This window comes from Mizuhopecten yessoensis, unplaced genomic scaffold, assembly GCF_002113885.1.
Source record: "Mizuhopecten yessoensis strain PY_sf001 unplaced genomic scaffold, ASM211388v2 scaffold6779, whole genome shotgun sequence".
Classification (NCBI taxonomy): Eukaryota; Metazoa; Mollusca; class Bivalvia; order Pectinida; family Pectinidae; genus Mizuhopecten; species Mizuhopecten yessoensis.
The window spans coordinates 605,848-629,398 of NW_018406720.1; the positions used below are offsets into that span (position 1 = coordinate 605,848).

Sequence of the window (23,551 nt, forward strand, 5' to 3'; positions counted from 1 at the left end):
TTTTAACATATTTGACCCCTGTGACCTTGAAAATGGGTGAAGGTCATTAATTTGAACAAACTTTGTAGCCCTTCATCCCAGTTTGCTGCTGGCCAAATATCATCACCCTGGGCATTTTGGTTATTGAGAAGAAGTTGTTTAAAGGTTTTTTAAGACAATTGACCCCTGTGACCTTGAATATAATTGAAGGTCATTCATTTGAACAAACTTGGTAGCCCTTCACCCAAGCATGCTAATGGCCAAATATCATCTCCCTGGGCAGTTTGGTTATCGAGAAGAAGATGTTTAAAGTTTTTAACATATTTGACTCCTGTGACCTTGAATATGGGTGAAGGTCATTCATTTTAACAAACTTTGTAGCCCTTCATCCCAGTTTGCTGCTGGCCAAATATCATCACCCTAGGCCTTTTGGTTATTAAGAAGAAGTCGTTTAACGTAAAATATTGACGCCGGACGCCGGACGGACGGACGGACGGACGACGGACGCCGCACCATCGCATAAGCTCACTTGGCACTTCGTGCCAGGTGAGCTAAAAATCAAATGTAAATTATTTATTACAATATATATTATATAGTGCACTGACAAAGGTAATACAAAGTAAAGAAGAAAACTTAACACTTCATTGTTCAGTAATTTAAAACAAAACTTTATAAATTAGACATGATCAAAGAATAAAACGTCACAAACTAATAGTGAACTGACACTTAAAACTTCACAAACTAATAGTGAACTGACACTTAAAACGACACAAACTAATAGTAAACTGACACTTAAAGCGTCACAAACTAATAGTAAACTGACACTTAAAGTGTCACAAACTAATAGTAAACTGACACTTAAAGCCTCACAAACTAATAGTGAACTGACACTTTAAACGTCACAAACTAATAGTGAACTGACACTTAAAACGTCACAAACTAATAGTGAACTGACACTTAAAACGTCACAAACTAATAGTGAACTGACACTTAAAACGTCACACATAGATCTGGTAAATGTACACATATTTTCTTTACATAATCAACATGTTTTTTTTATTTATCAGTCATGTCTTGAAATTAAAAATATATCTGTATGAGGCAAAAAATAGATACGAGGAATGTTGATTTCAGGCCAATTGTTAAAGTAATAAATCATTTTTTGAAAAATCATTAGTGACAGCTTTTATTGCAAATTTTGTTCTAAAGAATCTTATAATACTTGTATCTTTCATGAACCATTAAAATGTATTTTTAAATTCACAATGTTTTTTACAGGAACATTCATACAAAATTTGGGACTTAAAAGAAACTGATTTGTTATTTGCATGTTGATCAAAGCCTTACAACAACCGCAAAATGTTCAACTGTCCGTTTGTAAAAGAAGGAAAAGGGTTTTCAAAACAAAGGTTTACATATACTTATGAAAGAAAACAATTGTGTATCCAACAAGGTAATGAAGGATTTTTTGTTCATTCCCCCCACCTAACAAGAAGTACAGGGTTTGGGAAGCTTTTTATATTTTTTCTTTTTTTCAATGTACAAATACCATTCTTCACAATCACAGTCAGAGGAGTTCAGAAGTGGCCTCCATATTTATGCAGAGCTTTATCTCCATAAACCTTGAGAGCCTAGTTCATCGCAATAAATAAGACTGACTTTATACATAAATCCTAAATTATCAACAATCAAGACAGGTACAACAATTAACAACATTTGGGAAGCACATGGATATTAAAGGTGGCAAGAAGGACCCATATGCCAGACTGTTGTTTATGTAAAATAAAAAACAACAACAATAAACAAAACGTAATGGGAAATAGCACCAAAAGTACATAAAGGAATACACTCATTTGTTCCACAATCAATCAAGATTATCTATCTTAACTAACTGTGTTAAAGAAAACAAACACAAATAATTCATAAAAAGAACAAAATTCAACATCAGTGAATGTATTGCTCTGGCTTAGGGATCCCTGTACCCCTGCCTCTGGCTTAGGGATCCCTTGTATCCCTGCCTTTGGCTTAGAGATACCTGTATCACTGCCTCTGGCTTAGGAATCCCTGTACCACTGCCTCTGGCTTAGGGATCCCTTGTCCCCCTACCTCTGGCTTAGGGATCCCTGTACCACTGCCTCTGGCTTAGGAATCCCTGTACCACTGCCTCTGGCTTAGGGATCCCTTGTATCCCTGCCTTTGGCTAAGGGATCCCTGTACCCCTGCCCCTGGCTTAGGGATCCCTGTACCACTGCCTCTGGCTTAGGGATCCCTTGTACCCCTACCTCTGGCTTAGGGATCCCTGTACCCCTGCCTCTGGCTTGGGGATCCCTTGTACCCCTTCCTCTGGCTTAGGGATTCCTGTACCACTGCCTCTGGCCTGGGGATCCCTGTACCCCTGCCTCAGGCTTAGGGATCCCTTGTACCCCTGCCTTTGGCTTAGGGATCCCTGTACCACTGCCTCTGGCCTAGGGATCCCTGTACCACTGCCTCTGGCTTAGGGATCCATGTACTACTGCCTCCGGTTTAGGGATCCCTGTACCACTGCCTCTGGCTTAGGGATCCCTGTACCACTGCCTCAGGCTTAGAGATCCATGTACCACTGCCTCTGGTTTAGGGATCCCTGTATCACTGCCTCTGGCTTAGGGATCCCTGTACCACTGTCTCTGGCTTAGGGATCCCTGTACCACTACCTCTGGGTTAGGGATCCCTGTACCATTTCATCTGGCTTATGGATCCCTGTACCACTGCCTCTGGCTTAGAGATACCTGTACCACTGCCTCTGGCTTGGGGATCCCTTTTAACCCTACCTCTGGCTTATGGATCCCTGTACCACTGCCTCTGGCTTAGGGATCCATGTACTCCTGCCTCCGGTTTAGGGATCCCTGTACCACTGCCTCTGGCTTAGGGATCCCTGTACCACTGCCTCTGGCCTAGGGATCCCTGTACCACTGCCTCTGGCTTAGGGATTCATGTACTACTGCCTCCGGTTTACGGATCCCTGTACCACTGCCTCTGGCTTAGGGATCCCTGTACCACTGCCTCAGGCTTAGAGATCCATGTACCACTGCCTCTGGTTTAGGGATCCCTGTATCACTGCCTCTGGCTTAGGGATCCCTGTACCACTGTCTCTGGCTTAGGGATCCCTGTACCACTACCTCTGGGTTAGGGATCCCTGTACCATTTCATCTGGCTTATGGATCCCTGTACCACTGCCTCTGGCTTAGGGATCCCTGTACCACTGCCTCTTGCTTAGGGATCCCTTGTAACCCTACCTCTGGCTTATGGATCCCTGTACCACTGCCTCTGGCCTGGGGATCCCTGTACCCCTGCCTCAGGCTTAGGGATCCCTTGTACCCCTGCCTTTGGCTTAGGGATCCCTGTACCACTGCCTCTGGCCTAGGGATCCCTGTACCACTGCCTCTGGCTTAGGGATTCATGTACTACTGCCTCCGGTTTACGGATCCCTGTACCACTGCCTCTGGCTTAGGGATCCCTGTACCACTGCCTCAGGCTTAGAGATCCATGTACCACTGCCTCTGGTTTAGGGATCCCTGTATCACTGCCTCTGGCTTAGGGATCCCTGTACCACTGTCTCTGGCTTAGGGATCCCTGTACCACTACCTCTGGGTTAGGGATCCCTGTACCATTTCATCTGGCTTATGGATCCCTGTACCACTGCCTCTGGCTTAGGGATCCCTGTACCACTGCCTCTGGCTTAGGGATCCCTTGTAACCCTACCTCTGGCTTATGGATCCCTGTACCACTGCCTCTGGCTTAGAGATACCTGTACCACTGCATCTGGCTTAGAGATACCTGTACCATTGCCTCTGGCTAAGGGATCCCTTCTACCCCTGCCTCTGGCTTAGGGATCCCTGTACCCCTACCTCTGGCTTAAAGATCCCTGTACCCCTACCTCTGCCTTAGAGATCCCTGTACCCCTGCCTCTGGCTCAGAGATCCCTGTACCCCTACCTCTGGCTTAGAGATACTTGTACCACTGCCTCTGGCTAAGGTATCCCTTAGCTTGTACCCCTGCCTCTGGCTTAGAGATACCTGTACCACTGCCTCTGGCTAAGGTATCCCTTAGCTTGTACCCCTGCCTCTGGCTTAGAGATACCTGTACCACTGCCTCTGGCTAAGGTATCCCTTAGCTTGTACCCCTGCCTCTGGCTTAGAGATACCTGTACCACTGCCTCTGGCTAAGGTATCCCTTAGCTTGTACCCCTGCCTCTGGCTTAGAGATACCTGTACCACTGCCTCTGGCTAAGGTATCCCTTAGCTTGTACCCCTGCCTCTGGCTTAGAGATACCTGTACCACTGCCTCTGGCTAAGGTATCCCTTAGCTTGTACCCCTGCCTCTGGCTTAGAGATACCTGTACCACTGCCTCTGGCTAAGGTATCCCTTAGCTTGTACCCCTGCCTCTGGCTTAGAGATACCTGTACCACTGCCTCTGGCTAAGGTATCCCTTAGCTTGTACCCCTGCCTCTGGCTTAGAGATACCTGTACCACTGCCTCTGGCTAAGGTATCCCTTAGCTTGTACCCCTGCCTCTGGCTTAGAGATACCTGTACCACTGCCTCTGGCTAAGGTATCCCTTAGCTTGTACCCCTGCCTCTGGCTTAGAGATACCTGTACCACTGCCTCTGGCTAAGGTATCCCTTAGCTTGTACCCCTGCCTCTGGCTTAGAGATACCTGTACCACTGCCTCTGGCTAAGGTATCCCTTAGCTTGTACCCCTGCCTCTGGCTTAGAGATACCTGTACCACTGCCTCTGGCTAAGGTATCCCTTAGCTTGTACCCCTGCCTCTGGCTTAGAGATACCTGTACCACTGCCTCTGGCTAAGGTATCCCTTAGCTTGTACCCCTGCCTCTGGCTTAGAGATACCTGTACCACTGCCTCTGGCTAAGGTATCCCTTAGCTTGTACCCCTGCCTCTGGCTTAGAGATACCTGTACCACTGCCTCTGGCTAAGGTATCCCTTAGCTTGTACCCCTGCCTCTGGCTTAGAGATACCTGTACCACTGCCTCTGGCTAAGGTATCCCTTAGCTTGTACCCCTGCCTCTGGCTTAGAGATACCTGTACCACTGCCTCTGGCTAAGGTATCCCTTAGCTTGTACCCCTGCCTCTGGCTTAGAGATACCTGTACCACTGCCTCTGGCTAAGGTATCCCTTAGCTTGTACCCCTGCCTCTGGCTTAGAGATACCTGTACCACTGCCTCTGGCTAAGGTATCCCTTAGCTTGTACCCCTGCCTCTGGCTTAGAGATACCTGTACCACTGCCTCTGGCTAAGGTATCCCTTAGCTTGTACCCCTGCCTCTGGCTTAGAGATACCTGTACCACTGCCTCTGGCTAAGGTATCCCTTAGCTTGTACCCCTGCCTCTGGCTTAGAGATACCTGTACCACTGCCTCTGGCTAAGGTATCCCTTAGCTTGTACCCCTGCCTCTGGCTTAGAGATACCTGTACCACTGCCTCTGGCTAAGGTATCCCTTAGCTTGTACCCCTGCCTCTGGCTTAGAGATACCTGTACCACTGCCTCTGGCTAAGGTATCCCTTAGCTTGTACCCCTGCCTCTGGCTTAGAGATACCTGTACCACTGCCTCTGGCTAAGGTATCCCTTAGCTTGTACCCCTGCCTCTGGCTTAGAGATACCTGTACCACTGCCTCTGGCTAAGGTATCCCTTAGCTTGTACCCCTGCCTCTGGCTTAGAGATACCTGTACCACTGCCTCTGGCTAAGGTATCCCTTAGCTTGTACCCCTGCCTCTGGCTTAGAGATACCTGTACCACTGCCTCTGGCTAAGGTATCCCTTAGCTTGTACCCCTGCCTCTGGCTTAGAGATACCTGTACCACTGCCTCTGGCTAAGGTATCCCTTAGCTTGTACCCCTGCCTCTGGCTTAGAGATACCTGTACCACTGCCTCTGGCTAAGGTATCCCTTAGCTTGTACCCCTGCCTCTGGCTTAGAGATACCTGTACCACTGCCTCTGGCTAAGGTATCCCTTAGCTTGTACCCCTGCCTCTGGCTTAGAGATACCTGTACCACTGCCTCTGGCTAAGGTATCCCTTAGCTTGTACCCCTGCCTCTGGCTTAGAGATACCTGTACCACTGCCTCTGGCTAAGGTATCCCTTAGCTTGTACCCCTGCCTCTGGCTTAGAGATACCTGTACCACTGCCTCTGGCTAAGGTATCCCTTAGCTTGTACCCCTGCCTCTGGCTTAGAGATACCTGTACCACTGCCTCTGGCTAAGGTATCCCTTAGCTTGTACCCCTGCCTCTGGCTTAGAGATACCTGTACCACTGCCTCTGGCTAAGGTATCCCTTAGCTTGTACCCCTGCCTCTGGCTTAGAGATACCTGTACCACTGCCTCTGGCTAAGGTATCCCTTAGCTTGTACCCCTGCCTCTGGCTTAGAGATACCTGTACCACTGCCTCTGGCTAAGGTATCCCTTAGCTTGTACCCCTGCCTCTGGCTTAGAGATACCTGTACCACTGCCTCTGGCTAAGGTATCCCTTAGCTTGTAACCCTACCTCTGGCTTAGGGATCCCTGTACCCCTACCTCTGGCTTAGAGATCCCTGTACCCCTGCCTCTGGCTTAGAGATACCTGTACCCCTGCCTCTGGCTTAGAGATACCTGTACCACTGCCTCTGGCTAAGGTATCCCTTAGCTTGTACCCCTGCCTCTGGCTTAGAGATACCTGTACCATTGCCTCTGGCTAAGGTATCCCTTAGCTTGTACCCCTGCCTCTGGCTTAGAGATACCTGTACCACTGCCTCTGACTAAGGTCTCCCTTAGCTTGTAACCCTACCTCTGGCTTAGGGATCCCTGTACCCCTACCTCTGGCTTAGGGATCCCTGTACCCCTACCTCTGGCTTAGAGATACCTGTACCACTGCCTCTGGCTAAGGTATCCCTTAGCTTGTACACCTGCCTTTGGCTTAGAGATACCTGTACCCCTGCCTCTGGCTTAGAGATACCTGTACCCCTGCCTCTGGCTTAGGGATCCCTGTACCCCTGCCTCTGGCTTAGAGATACCTGTACCCCTACCTCTGGCTTTGAGATACCTGTACCACTGCCTTTGGCTAAAGTATCCCTTAGCTTGTACCCCTGCCTCTGGCTTGGAGATACCTGTACCCCTGCCTCTGGCTTAGAGATACCTGTACCCCTGCCTCTGGCTTTGAGATACCTGTACCACTGCCTTTGGCTAAAGTATCCCTTAGAGATACCTGTACCACTGCCTCTGGCTAAGGTATCCCTTGTACCCCTGCCTCTGGCTTAGGGATCCCTGTACCCCTGCCTCTGGCTTAGAGATCCCTGTACCCCTACCTCTGGCTTAGAGATACCTGTACCCTACCTCTGGCTTAGAGATACCTGTACCCCTACCTCTGGCTTAGAGATACCAGTACCATTGCCAAAACTGTGACTGTAAATGTGGATTTTTTTTTAGTGTGCAGCATGACTACACCTTTGATGAATCGTTTCCATAAGAAATCTATACCTTGTGGGACTTTTATGTGAAAAGAAGATGAAATAATAAAATGGAATCAACAACAGTGTGATTGAGCTGGTCAACTAAAGTGTCCTGGCAAAATGGCTACAGTTGTCTCTAAACGGAAGTTACAGGGAGGTTACTGTATATAGGAAAAACACAAGTGGGACAGGGATCCTTATATGGAATGATGGCAGGTTACAAATGTATCCATGACAGGTAATATGAGAGAAACACATGATTTTACAGCAAAATTCCAGGCTAATTTATACACAAATAATGTATATATCAAAGACCATTTGGTTCCTTGCTCAAGCTATGACCAAAGGTATGAGAAAGGGAACAATTGCCGGAATTGGTCTTGTAACATTGTGACATGTTTGATGTGTACATTACTTGTGTGTTAAGTAAATCTTTGAAAACTATACAAAAATAAGTTTCATGAGAAACTGATAATCCATCACAGCAACAGTGACTAAGGTGGAACATAAACATCAAAGGTTTCATCATGTCTTATAAGTAATTTGTACAAAAATATTTTCTGGAATAAATTTTCCATTTATGTCGACAGACAATATATATTTCACATCCTTCATAATAGAGATATATCTACACACTACTAACTATTAACTGCTTGTCTGAAATGCAGTCGGAACAGCACACCAGTGTTTTTGCATATTGTTTGTACTGCTGTCAAATTATCACTTTTTACCGGAAGTGCATATGCTCCCCATCACATAACATGCAAATCTTGAGAAAAAAAAGTATCTCAAAAACAGCTATTGTTGATGACGGATCGCAGTGGACAAAGAGATCCTCCACAGGCGACACCCTAAATTGAGCAATATGTTATTTCTTAAAAAAAATGACAGAGAATGGAAACTTTTATCACAGTTCTTCTTATCCTTCCTTCACAGTTATCTCCCCTGATTCTCCTGAACATCTTGTGCACCAAGGGTCTTCAAAAAGTTCTTCGACTTCTTCTAGACGCTTACCTTTGGTCTCAGGCACAGTGATGAACATAAATATCAGACCGAGAAAAACTATACCCACAAATAACCAATATGTTCCTGAAATACAAAGGATTTTCAATCATAATTACCATAATACAGATAAATGCCAAGGATTATAGATCAAAATTACCATATCCTGATAAATGCCCAGTCTCCATTTCAAATCCCCTTGAATTTTTATTGGCATTTATGGCATTTAATTCCATTTTTACTAGATCCAAATCGCACAAAAGCTTTTGATCATACATGTACCTTCACTATTATTTACCAATTTCTTTAAAAAAATGGGAGACTGATTGCATTAAAATACCAATAGTATATTTTTCCTCAAAACATTTTGACCAAAAGAGGTTTGAAAACACATGCTATACTTGGTAAGACACTTTTCTGGATTTATATTTAGAATCAAACTATTAAATACTGTGAGCCAGTTGGGTAAAATTTGTGAATACTGTGAGCCAGTTGGGTAAAATTTGCTAAGCAACTGAACAAGTCTGACCACAATGCACCAATGACCATATACTTGACAAATTCTCCAAGTGATCAAATATTTTCAGCCATTTGAAAAGGATTGTCAACTTACCATATTTAGTAAGTGTTTCTGTTAGTGTAAGAAAGGACATGGAAACTACTAGGTTGAAGGTCCAATTGGTTGCTGTGGCGAGCGAGCTACCTGCACTTCTTGCCCACAAAGGATAAATTTCTGAGTTTATTGTCCAGGGCATAGGACCCATCCCTGCAAATGAACAAGATACAGACATTTTTCTAAATTCAAAGCAAAGGAGACACAGTAGTCTAGTGGTAGGATACCGGGCTCGTGACCGAAGGGTTGCAGGTTTGAAGCACGGCATGGCACTGTGTTGTATCTTTGATCAAGATACTTTACCGCACTAAACTAGAACATTCCGCATGTTCTAGTTCACTCAGTTGTAAATGAGTTTGTGATTGGGTATTGCTAGAATTGTTGAATGCTAGCTGTGAGTGCCGAAATGGCAGCACCGGCTGTATACTCCCCAGGGAGATATTGGCTGGTTGCAAAGGCCCTATAACCACTGATAATAGTTTGTGATCCGCTTTGAGACGACCTACAAACTAGGTTGTGATAAAGTGGTATATAAGAACCTCAGTTATTATTATTATTATTGTTATCATCTAAACATTTCAACTTTGTGTTTGTAGCGTTTCTTAGATACTGTAAAGCATTTTCATATGGGCATCATTGGTCTAAAAAAAATTTTTTATATAAGGTGGCTTTTTGATATAGAAAGGGAGAAGCATAAAACAATTAAGATAAAAAAAAATACCGGTAAGTTTTAATGTGTTTCAAAAAACACATCTTTAGGTTCCCTGTATCATTGCCAAATAATATAACTATGAAAAGAACCCTTTTTCTCTCGCATGATGACAGCTTTAAATAAATCATTTCGGAAAAGAAACCAATATCTTGCAGAATTTTTATCGAAAACAATAAAATTGAAATCTGCAAACAAACTAGAACACTGACAGGTCAGTAAGGGCCCCGTTTTGTGGCAATTATATGCCGCATAATCATCAAGAAGAAATCTGCCCATATAGCTGAGCTTGAAGTTTGACATTTGGACTTCAAAAAGAATCGCAGGGAAGCAAAATATACATTTTACATGTACCATGATGGTATGTGTTTCCTTCCAGTTCCATATTTGCTGGGCTAACAGAAATGTAATTACCGGTGCAATACTCATTTGTTAGTTTTGATTTGTTTTATTTCACCTTACATACCTTCTCCATCAAGAGCCAGGGTCAAAGTCAGAGATCCACTTTGTCTTTGACCTTTGAACCCAAATGACCTTGACAATTAACCCAGTGACCTTGATCTTTGGTCAGTTGACTTATTCTTTAATTCCGACCAACTTTGCTTCTTAATAGCATAACAAAATGTTCATCAGTGAAAAATACAAAACTTGACCTTGACCCTTTGGACCCAGTAACCTGGAACTAAGGTCAGTTGACTCTGTGTTAAGTTCTGAACAACATTGCTTCATAATGTCATAACAAAATGTTCATCAGTGAAAAGATGCGAAATTTGAGCTTGACCTTTGTACCTAATGACCTTGACCTTTGACCTTGACTTTTTACCTCAATGTGTATTTTTATAAACTGAACATCTTGAACAAATTTCATGTACATCGGTCAATAAATACTTAAGTTATCAGCCAGGAACCAAATTTGGTGGATGGACAGACAGACAGACAGACAGACAGACAGAGTGATTACTATAGGGCACCCGTATCTCCGATACGGGGCCCTAATAAATACATAAACAAACCATAGTGTTCTGAGAGTTAAAATACAGTAGGGTCAGACAGGGATTTGAACCCTGGACCTGCAATCAAAACATGTTCACTCTCACTGAGCTACCTGATCAGCTGTCATAGGACCCAGGCCCAGTCAAATTACACTTATATCTAAACTGAAAATGAGGGGAGGTTGCTGTATGAAAGACCACAGTGGAATTCTCTAGAGTTTTTTCTGTAAGTGGGACAAGGATCATTTAACACATAATGCAAGGTATGAGATGGCGTCGGACCACAAATACACTTTCGGGTCGTTGTATATGAATGTAGTGCATAAGGACATTTTCAGGTCAGTTAATAAATATTTTTTCCTGTCTGTTCTATGAAAGATATGTACAGGTTTATTTTTACATAGAATTGTTCAACAATATCTATTCTAGTGATTCAATTTTTTTTACACATTTTTCAAATTTGTATTTGCAGTAGGACACAATGAGTGATGAGGCTTGCGCAGTGATATTTTGTGGGTTGTTTTTTTTTGGTATTTCCCCTATACATGCAGGGTAGTGACATTCATATGAAATTATCTCTCTTAAATGCTGGGCATGAGGTAATTTCCACCTCACTGTAGGTTCATTTTGAATAGAACCTGCACAAAGTTTAAAAAAAAAAAAAAAATCCTTTGGCAGAATTGATTGTGGCTAAGGCCAGATATAGACGAAGGGAGGTAATCCCTATTACAAACCACTTCAATAACATATTTTCAACATCTCTATCATTCACTGTTCTGTCAATCAGTTGATCATGACACAGTTCTTAGAATTAGATACAGTACCAAACATGCCTATCAAAAAGAAACCTACATTTTATATTACAGTATTACCTATCTTAATGTATCCATACTTGTGTGACAGGAAAGGAAAATGCAATGGTCACTCTATAAAATTGAGCTACTTGGACGCTGTCAATCAACCAAGTCCAGCTGCGCTATATTTGTGTAAACTTATAACAGTGATGAACAATTTTTAATGTAGCTTTAGTTACCTGGAGCAAAGAACATGAGATAGAGTACAAGCCCAAGAATGCCCATCCATGAGTATGTTGTGGGGCAGTACCCATGGGCCCAGATTGTCTCCGAGGGTAGAAATGTATTGTTACATGGACCAATCAGGGCCTGGCTTGTATCACTAGAAGTCGTCGGCAGACACGATCCATTGACAGCAGACTTGCCAACCTCTGTGTAACAGTAGCCACAGTTCTTGTCTTCTATACATGCCTCGCACCAACTGTTAAATAGGTCAAGATCAGGTAAGATAGTCTCACAACAATTGTTAAAATAGGTCAAGGTTAATTTAGTTAGCATCACCAGATAATTTTTTAGGGAAAATTTTGGGCCTTATAAAGGCCACTTCTCCTATTAAATTTATATTTGCTGTATTTTCTTAATGCAATGGATTAGTGTATTTCTAAGTAAAACAAGAGGCCCAATGGGCCTGCATTGCTCACCTGGTATTTATCTCACACTTGTAACCATAAAAGTGATCTAAAATAAAGCTACCGGCAAAATATCAGTATTCATTCAAAAGAAGCTGTTAATGGATGTTCAAAAACAGTTTACCCCTATAACCTTGAAAGTAGGTCATTACATCATTGAACAAACTTTATAGCCCTTCATCTCAGCATGCAACTTGCAAAATATCACCAACCTAGAACTTTTGTTTATTAAGATTAGGTCATGTTAATGTTTATACATATTGGACTAAAAGCCACCTTGAAAGTGGGTCAAGGTCATTCAAATGGAAAAAGCTTGATATCCCTTCATCCAAGCAAGCTACTATCCAAATATCAACATTCTAGGCCTTATGGTTATTCAGAAAAAAAGTTGTTTCAATGTTTTTAACATATTTAACCCCTTTGACCTTGAATATGAGTGAAGGTTATCCATTTTTAAAAAATTGGTAGCCCTTCATCCTAGCATTCTACTGGCCAAATATCATCATCCTGGGCTTTTTGGTTATTCAGAAAAAGTTGTTTAAAGATTTTAAACATATTTGACCCCTGTGACCTAGAATATAAGTTATGGTCAATTATTTGAACAAATTTGGTAGTCCTTCATCCAAGCATGCCAATGGCCATATATCAACATTCTGGACCTCATGGTTATTCAGAAGAAGTCGTTAACAGATTTTAAACATATTTGACCCCAGTGACCTTGAATATGGGTCAAGGTGATTCATTTGAACCAACTTGGTAGCCCTTTATCCTAGCATGCTTCTTGCCAAATATAAACATCCTGGGCCTCATGGTTATTCAGAAGAAGTTGTTTAAAGATTTTAACATATTTGACCTCTGTGACCTAGAATATAAGTTATGGTCAATTATTTGAACAAATTTGGTAGCCCTTCATCCAAGCATGCCAATGGCCATATATCAACATTCTGGACCTCATGGTTATTCAGAAGAAGTCGTTAACAGATTTTAAACAGATTTGACCCCAGTGACCTTGAATATGGGTCAAAGTGATTCATTTGAACCAACTTGGTAGCCCTTTATCCAAGCATGCTACTTGCCAAATATAAACATCCTGGGGCTCATGGTTATTCAGAAGAAGTCGTTTAAAGATTTTAACATATTTGACCCCTGTGACCTAGAATAAAATTTATGGTCAATTATTTTAACAAAATTGGTAGCCCTTTATCCAAGCATGCTAATGACTAAATACCAACATTCTGGACCTCATGGTTATTTATAAGAAGTTGTTTTAATATTTTAATCATATTTAACCCCTGTGACCTTGAATATAATTCAAGGTCATTCATTTAAAACAAGAGGCCCAGAGGGCCTGTATCGCTCACCTGTTTCTTTTGTTACATGCAATTGACATATAGGTAACTTAAGACCAAATCTGGTAACTAGAACACAAGACATTTTAACATCTCTTAAACGGTTCTGAAGATATTGTTGTTTGAAACTTGAAATTTTAATGTTAAAGCTTTTGACTTTGACTCCCGACTTGCACTCAAAGTTGACCTTTGACCTCATTACTGTAATAAAGAAAACAATTCACACAGCTGGTCTACATAACATACCCAAGTATCATGACTCTAGTCCAAATGGTTCTTAGGATATTGTTGTTTGAAGTTTTTAACAAAATTGACACCAGTGACCTTGGAAGTAGGTCAAGGTAATTTTATTGAGGAAAATATATAACAGTTCATCCCAGGTACATACTGGCCAAATATCATGACCCTGAGCCTTATGGAAATTAAAAAGAAGATTGTTGAAGCCTTTGACTCATGTTGACCTTTGACCCCAACTTGCACTTAAAGTAGAACTTGACCTCATTACTGTAATGAGAAAAATATTCGCACTGCTGGTCTACATAACATACCCAAGTATCATGACTCTAGTTCAAATGGTTCTTAGGATATTGTTGTTTGAAGTTTTTAACATATTTAACCACTGTGACCTTGAAAGTAGGTCAAGGTCATTTTAATGAGGAAACTTTATAGCACTCCATCCCAGGTTCCTACTGGCCAAATATCATGACCCTGAGCCTTATGGAATTTGAGAAGAAGATTGTTAAAGGTTTTAACCAAAGTTGACATTTGAACCCCCCACTAGCATTTAAAGTTGACATTTGACCTCATAACTGTAATGAGAAAAATATTCGCACTGCTGGTCTACATAACATACACAAGTATCATGACTCTAGTTCAAATGGTTCTTAGGATATTGTTGTTTGAAATTTTTCACATATTTGACCGCTGAGACCTTGAAAGTAGGTCAAGGTCATTTTAATGAGGAAACTTTATAGCACTCCATCCTAGGTACCTACTGGCCAAATATCATGATCCTTGGGCCTTATGGAACTTGAGAAGAAGATTGTTGCAGATTTTAACCAAAGTTGACATTTGAACCCCCCACTAGCATTTAAAGTTGACCTTTGATCTCATAACTGTAACTGAGAAAAATATTCGCACTGCTGGTCTACATAACATACCCAAGTATCATGACTCTAGTTCAAATGGTTCTTAGGATATTGTTGTTTGAAATTTTTCACATATTTGACAGCTGTGACCTTGAAAGTAGGTCAAGGTCATTTTAATGAGGAAAGTTTATAGCACTCGCTCCCAGGTACCTACTGGCCAAATAGCATGACCCTAGGTCCTACAGTTCTTCAGAAGAAGTCGTTCAAAAGAAAAAGTTGTCGGACGGATGCCGGATGACGGACGCCGGACAACGGACGCCGCAGTACATTTTAGTTATTCAGAAGAAGTTGTTTAAAGTTTTTAATATATTTGACCCCTGTGACCTTGAATGTTGGTGAAGGTCATTTATTTTAACAAACTAAGTAGCCCTTCATTCCAGCATGCTACTGACCAAATATCACCATCCTGGTCATTTTGGTTATTCAGAAGAAGTTGTTTAAAGTAAAATATTGACGCCGGACAGACGACAGACGGACGCCGCACCATGGCATTAGCTCACTTGGCCCTTTGGCCCAGGTGAGCTTAACAAGAGGCCCAATGGGTCTGAATCGCTCACCTGGTATTAATCTCACACTTGTAATCTTAAAAGTGGACTAAAATACAGCTACAGGCAGAATATCAGTGTTTGATTCATAAGAACCTTAAACATATGATGTCTGTGACCTTGAATGACGACCAAGGACATCAGGTTGAACAGAGTTATAGTCTTCGGACGGACGGACGGACACCGGACGGACGGACACCGGATGCTGCACCATGGCATAAGCTCACTTGCCCTTCGGGTAGGTAAGCTAACTAACTTTTACCATTTGTCACCATTATCAGAGATCCTCATATTCAAACTGTTTGTTTTTAGCATTGATTACTTTTGTACAAATATCCTAAAAAGTGTTAATAAAAAGGTCTGTTCTCAGTATTCATCAAGTCTGATTTGGTTTCTTACTTGTGGGAGAAGCACGGTGATGTGGAATTGTAATCGGTGTGGACAGAGACAGGAGGGGAGTTGAAGGCTATCAACTGGAATCCCACAGCCAGCAACACCAGACTGAGAAATACACCTACAACACAGACAGGTGACGAAGGGACATAACTCTAGGCCAGCATTCTGGTTTAAATTTTTGATCCCATTGCTTTTTGATTTTTTAGGGTGGGCTACCTAAACTGGAAGTGTGATCACAGTCACATATATGCTTCAGTTTCTAAGCTTATTCGAAACACCGAGATGACTGCAATCAGGATATTATAGTTAACAATGTGGACACAAGCAGAAAATTCAGGTGTGGACAGAAATAAGACAAAATTAAAATTGCACAGTGAATAGGCAAAAATGTAAGGCATATTTTATATGTTAAATCGTAAGGATTACACTGAAAGAAGAAGGGTTGTGGCACCTCTGCATGGTACTGCCAATACACAAAATGTTTCAAAGAAATCTATTGAAAAATGAGCATGCATAGACGGACAATGCTTTGTCAATATATTTATGTAAAGAAGCAGAAATCTCTTAAAAAGGTTCGAAACATGAAATTATTACAGGGGGGGCACAACTACATAATGGTTCTGCCACTTCACAAAAAAAAGAATTTTTATATAGAATTTTACATTTTTCATTCCCTACAAATTAGCTTTTGGGAGTGATGTAAGTTTCCTCTATCTATATTACCATGGTGATCATGCATTTAGTTTTGACTGAAATCTTATACTCTTCACAAGTTATTTATAATACCTTGATGCGTAATATACATACCAAATAAACTTCCGAGGATAAGTGGGCGTCGCCCAATTCTCTCCACCAGCCATAGACCTACCAAGGTAAATACAAAGTTGACACCAGCTGTTCCTGCAGAAATCCAGATGGCTGTTGATTCATCCCTTACTCCAGTCATCTTCACTATAGTGGCACTGTAGTACCTGCAACAATTGATATTACTTCCTCTTCTCAAAATAAAATCCTTTTTGTAAATCAACAGTGATGTTGTGTGATATCAATTATCATTATTTTGAAATGGTTTTGATTGGCAACAAGCGATAAACTTCTGAAAAAAATCCATGCTACACAATATTGATATAACTAAATTATCCACATTGCAATTGGCTCTATTTTAAGAGCTCTCTTTTGACTTTGACCTCAAAACTCCCATACTCAACAAGAGCCCAACAGGCCTTCATTGAACACTTGTGACCTTGAAACTGCATATACCCAGTACAGGTAATTCATGATCATCTGACCAATTTCATAGCTATCACCTGAGCAAGTTTTAGTGTCTTCTCGTTGTTTGATAAAAAGGGGCATTAAAAATGTCATATACGCAGAATTTCAAATTTGAGAGAAGCATATAATCCCAGTCTCTGGAGAAAACATTAATTTGCAGCAAGAATGCCTTCACTCTATAGAAAAAGCTAGATCTTTTATCATACATTTAACCCCTCTGACCTTGAAAGTGAGCCAAGGTCATTCATTTGCACGAATGTAACAGCCCTTTGACATATAGTATCTTATCTAGTGACAGTTATGATCATTAAATTTTGGTAATGTAAACTGCCCGTCCAGACTTATGAGATTCTGGGAAATGTAAAGTGCTGATTCTGTAAGACCAACATCACATTGTTGATTTTGTGAAATCTGCATAAGAGTGTTTTTTCTGCTAAACTAACATGACTGTGTTGTCTTTAGATTTAGAGACACCTACGTGATGGTGTTGATTCAGTAAAACCTACACGACAGTTGATTCAGTGAAACCTACACGATAGTGTTGATTCAGTGAAACCTACACGATAGTGTTGAATCAGTGAAACGTACACGATAGTGTTGATTCAGTGAAACCTACACGATAGTGTTGATTCAGTGAAACGTACACGAAAGTGTTGATTCAGTGAAACCTACACGATAGTGTTGATTTAGTGAAACCTACACAATAGTGTTGATTTAGTGAAACCTACAAAATAGTGTTGATTTAGCGAAACCTACATGACAGTGTTGATTTAGTGAAACCTACAAAATAGTGTTGATTTAGAGACACCTTCGCGACGGTGTTGATTTAACGAAACCTACACGATAGTGTTGATTCAGTGAAACGTACACGATAGTGTTGATTCAGTGAAACCTACACGATAGTGTTGATTCAGTGAAACGTACACGATAGTGTTGATTCAGTGAAACCTACACGATAGTGTTGATTCAGTGAAACGTACACGATAGTGTTGATTCAGTGAAACCTACACGATAGTGTTGATTCAGTGAAACGTACACGATAGTGTTGATTCAGTGAAACCTACACGATAGTGTTGATTCAGTGAAACGTACACGATAGTGTTGATTCAGTGAAACCTACACGATAGTGTTGATTCAGTGAAACGTACACGATAGTGTTGATTCAGTGAAACCTACACGATAGTGTTGATTCAGTGAAACGTACACGATAGTGTTGATTCAGTGAAACCTACACGATAGTGTTGATTCAGTGAAACGTACACGATAGTGTTGATTCAGTGAAACCTACACGATAGTGTTGATTCAGTGAAACGTACACGATAGTGTTGATTCAGTGAAACCTACACGATAGTGTTGATTCAGTGAAACGTACACGATAGTGTTGATTCAGTGAAACCTACACGATAGTGTTGATTCAGTGAAACGTACACGATAGTGTTGATTCAGTGAAACCTACACGATAGTGTTGATTCAGTGAAACGTACACGATAGTGTTGATTCAGTGAAACCTACACGATAGTGTTGATTCAGTGAAACGTACACGATAGTGTTGATTCAGTGAAACCTACACGATAGTGTTGATTCAGTGAAACGTACACGATAGTGTTGATTCAGTGAAACCTACACGATAGTGTTGATTCAGTGAAACGTACACGATAGTGTTGATTCAGTGAAACCTACACGATAGTGTTGATTCAGTGAAACGTACACGAAAGTGTTGATTCAGTGAAACCTACACGATAGTGTTGATTTAGTGAAACCTACACAATAGTGTTGATTTAGTGAAACCTACAAAATAGTGTTGATTTAGCGAAACCTACATGACAGTGTTGATTTAGTGAAACCTACAAAATAGTGTTGATTTAGAGACACCTTCGCGACGGTGTTGATTTAACGAAACCTACACGATAGTGTTGATTCAGTGAAACGTACACGATAGTGTTGATTCAGTGAAACCTACACGATAGTGTTGATTCAGTGAAACGTACACGATAGTGTTGATTCAGTGAAACCTACACGATAGTGTTGATTCAGTGAAACGTACACGATAGTGTTGATTCAGTGAAACCTACACGATAGTGTTGATTCAGTGAAACGTACACGATAGTGTTGATTCAGTGAAACCTACACGATAGTGTTGATTCAGTGAAACGTACACGATAGTGTTGATTCAGTGAAACCTACACGATAGTGTTGATTCAGTGAAACGTACACGATAGTGTTGATTCAGTGAAACCTACACGATAGTGTTGATTCAGTGAAACGTACACGATAGTGTTGATTCAGTGAAACCTACACGATAGTGTTGATTCAGTGAAACGTACACGATAGTGTTGATTCAGTGAAACCTACACGATAGTGTTGATTCAGTGAAACGTACACGATAGTGTTGATTCAGTGAAACCTACACGATAGTGTTGATTCAGTGAAACGTACACGATAGTGTTGATTCAGTGAAACCTACACGATAGTGTTGATTCAGTGAAACGTACACGATAGTGTTGATTCAGTGAAACCTACACGATAGTGTTGATTCAGTGAAACGTACACGATAGTGTTGATTCAGTGAAACCTACACGATAGTGTTGATTCAGTGAAACGTACACGATAGTGTTGATTCAGTGAAACCTACACGATAGTGTTGATTCAGTGAAACGTACACGATAGTGTTGATTCAGTGAAACCTACACGATAGTGTTGATTCAGTGAAACGTACACGATAGTGTTGATTCAGTGAAACCTACACGATAGTGTTGATTCAGTGAAACGTACACGAAAGTGTTGATTCAGTGAAACCTACACGATAGTGTTGATTTAGTGAAACCTACACAATAGTGTTGATTTAGTGAAACCTACAAAATAGTGTTGATTTAGCGAAACCTACATGACAGTGTTGATTTAGTGAAACCTACAAAATAGTGTTGATTTAGAGACACCTTCGCGACGGTGTTGATTTAACGAAACCTACACGATAGTGTTGATTCAGTGAAACGTACACGATAGTGTTGATTCAGTGAAACCTACACGATAGTGTTGATTCAGTGAAACGTACACGATAGTGTTGATTCAGTGAAACCTACACGATAGTGTTGATTCAGTGAAACGTACACGATAGTGTTGATTTAGTGAAACCTACACGATAGTGTTGATTCAGTGAAACGTACACGATAGTGTTGATTCAGTGAAACCTACACGATAGTGTTGATTCAGTGAAACGTACACGATAGTGTTGATTCAGTGAAACCTACACGATAGTGTTGATTCAGTGAAACGTACACGATAGTGTTGATTCAGTGAAACCTACACGATAGTGTTGATTCAGTGAAACGTACACGATAGTGTTGATTCAGTGAAACCTACACGATAGTGTTGATTCAGTGAAACGTACACGATAGTGTTGATTCAGTGAAACCTACACGATAGTGTTGATTCAGTGAAACGTACACGATAGTGTTGATTCAGTGAAACCTACACGATAGTGTTGATTCAGTGAAACGTACACGATAGTGTTGATTCAGTGAAACCTACACGATAGTGTTGATTCAGTGAAACGTACACGATAGTGTTGATTCAGTGAAACCTACACGATAGTGTTGATTCAGTGAAACGTACACGATAGTGTTGATTCAGTGAAACCTACACGATAGTGTTGATTCAGTGAAACGTACACGATAGTGTTGATTCAGTGAAACCTACACGATAGTGTTGATTCAGTGAAACGTACACGATAGTGTTGATTCAGTGAAACCTACACGATAGTGTTGATTCAGTGAAACGTACACGATAGTGTTGATTCAGTGAAACCTACACGATAGTGTTGATTCAGTGAAACGTACACGATAGTGTTGATTCAGTGAAACCTACACGATAGTGTTGATTCAGTGAAACGTACACGATAGTGTTGATTCAGTGAAACCTACACGATAGTGTTGATTCAGTGAAACGTACACGATAGTGTTGATTCAGTGAAACCTACACGATAGTGTTGATTCAGTGAAACGTACACGAAAGTGTTGATTCAGTGAAACTTACACGATAGTGTTGATTTAGTGAAACCTTTACGATAGTGTTGATTTAGTGAAACGTACATGATAGTGTTGATTATGTGAAATCTACACAATAGTGTTGATTATGTGAAATCTACATGATAGTGTTGATTTAGTGAAACCTACACAATAGTGTTGATTCAGTGAAACCTACATGACAGTGTTGATTAAGTGAAACCTACACGATAGTGTTGATTTAGTGAAACCTACACAATAGTGTTGATTTAGTGAAACCTACAAAATAGTGTTGATTTAGTGAAACCTACAAAATAGTGTTGATTTAGAGACACCTTCACGACGGTGTTGATTTAACAAAACCTACATGATAGTGTTGATTCAGTGAAACGTACACGATAGTGTTGATTCAGTGAAACCTACACAATAGTGTTGATTCAGTGAAACGTACACGAAAGTGTTGATTCAGTGAAACCTACACGATAGTGTTGATTTAGTGAAACCTTTACGATAGTGTTGATTGAGTGAAACCTGCACAATAGTGTTGATTTGTGATACCTACACGACAGTTGATTTAGTGAAACCTACACGACAGTTGATTTAGTGAAACCTACATGATAGTGTTGATTTAGTGAAACGTACAGATAGTGTTGATTTAGTGACACGTACACGACAGTTGATTAAGTGAAACCTACACGACAGTTGATTTAGTGAAACCTACACAATAGTGTTGATTTAGTGAAACGTACACGAAAATTGATTTAGTGAAACCTACATGACAGTGTTGATTTTGTGAAACCACGATAGTGTTGATTTAGTGAAACATACATGATAGTGTTGATTAAGTGAAACATACACAATAGTGTTGATTTATTGAAACCTACATGACAGTGTTGATTTAGTGAAACCTACACAATAGTGTTGATTTAGAGACACCTACACGATGGGGTTGGTTCAGTAAAACCTACATGATGTCGTTAATTTAGCGAAACTTACAAGATGGTGTTGATTTAGAGACACCTATGTGATTGTGTTGATTCAGTAAAACCTACATGACAGTGTTGATTTAGAGACACCTACACGACAGTTGATTTAGTGAAACCTACACGACAGTGTTGATTTAGTGAAACCTACACAATAGTGTTGATTCAGAGACACGTACCTACACGATGGGGTTGATTCAGTAAAACCTACACGATGTCGTTAATTTAGCGAAACTAACACAATGGTGTTGATTTAAAGACACCTATGTGATGGTTTTGATTCAGTAAAACCTACATGACAGTGTTGATTTAGAGACACCTACACAATGGTGTTGATTTAGTGAAACCTACACGACAGTGTTGATTTAGTGAAACCTACACAATAGTGTTGATTCAGAGACACGTACCTACACGATGGGGTTGATTCAGTAAAACCTACACGATGTCGTTAATTTAGCGAAACTAACACAATGGTGTTGACTAGAGACACCTACGTGATGGTTTTGATTCAGTAAAACCTACATGACAGTGTTGATTTAGTGAAACCTACACAATAGTGTTGATTATGTGAAATCTACATGACAGTGTTGATTTAGAGACACCTACACGTTGGGGTTGATTCAGTAAAACCTACACGATGTCGTTAATTTAGCGAAACTTACACGATGGTGTTGATTTAGAGACACCTATGTGATGGTTTTGATTCAGTAAAACCTACACGATAGTGTTGATTTAGTGAAACGTACGTGATGGTGTTGATTAAGTGAAACATACACGATAGTGTTGATTTAGAGACACCTACACGATGGGGTTGATTCAGTAAAACCTACACGATGGTGTTAATTTAGCGAAACCTACACGATGGTGTTGATTTAGAGACACCTATGCGATGGTGTTGATTCAGTAAAACCTACGCGATGGTGTTGATTTAGAGACACCTACACAATAGTGTTGATTGAGTGAAACCTGCACAATAGTGTTGATTTGTGATACCTACACGACAGTTGATTTAGTGAAACCTACACGACAGTTGATTTAGTGAAACCTACACAATAGTGTTGATTTAGTGAAACGTACACGATAGTGTTGATTTAGTGAAACCTACACAAAAATTGATTTAGTGAAACCTACACAATAGTGTTGAATTAGTGAAAGCTACACAATAGTGTTGAATTAGTGAAAGCTACACAATAGTGTTGAATTAGTGAAAGCTACAGGACAATGTAGATTTAGTGAAACCTACATGACCGTGTTGATTCCGCTGAGCTGCTGGAAAAGCTGTAAACCACATCCTACAAAGACAGCCTTTCTTACTGCTCGGTTCTGATACATTTTCACCAAAATAAACTGGTTTCCTGAAAAGAGATGCAGCATATCATATTATTATAAACAGATTTTCTTTTTAAAAGCAATAACAGTCTGTCATGAAGGATCTTTAGAAATCATTCTGAATCTCAAAACAGCGTGCTAGTACAAAATTTTATAAATACTACATTTTGGCTGGCTACTCCAATAAATGTAGAACAATTTTTAGAACACTACAGTTAATGAATTCTTTCTCAAAATGGAAATTGATACCCAAAAAATATTAAGCACAGAAAGATGTAA

General features: G+C 40.7%; 1 protein-coding gene across 1 annotated transcript in view; it reads right to left on the bottom strand.

Moving 5' to 3' along the window:
- Nucleotides 1–2,865: 2,865 nt before the first annotated feature.
- The window catches only part of LOC110452618 (proton myo-inositol cotransporter-like), a 41,090-nt gene continuing 20,404 nt past the window's right edge, over nucleotides 2,866–23,551 (bottom strand). The window contains exons 4-12 of the mRNA XM_021501249.1: nucleotides 23,187–23,298; nucleotides 16,495–16,658; nucleotides 15,691–15,805; nucleotides 11,800–12,041; nucleotides 9,066–9,218; nucleotides 7,381–8,539; nucleotides 7,207–7,323; nucleotides 7,109–7,137; nucleotides 2,866–7,015 (exon numbers count right to left, since the gene is read on the bottom strand). Coding sequence (XP_021356924.1) covers nucleotides 8,370–8,539; nucleotides 9,066–9,218; nucleotides 11,800–12,041; nucleotides 15,691–15,805; nucleotides 16,495–16,658; nucleotides 23,187–23,298 — 956 coding nt within the window. The 3' untranslated portion in view covers nucleotides 2,866–7,015; nucleotides 7,109–7,137; nucleotides 7,207–7,323; nucleotides 7,381–8,369. The remainder of the gene's footprint in view (nucleotides 7,016–7,108; nucleotides 7,138–7,206; nucleotides 7,324–7,380; nucleotides 8,540–9,065; nucleotides 9,219–11,799; nucleotides 12,042–15,690; nucleotides 15,806–16,494; nucleotides 16,659–23,186; nucleotides 23,299–23,551) is intronic.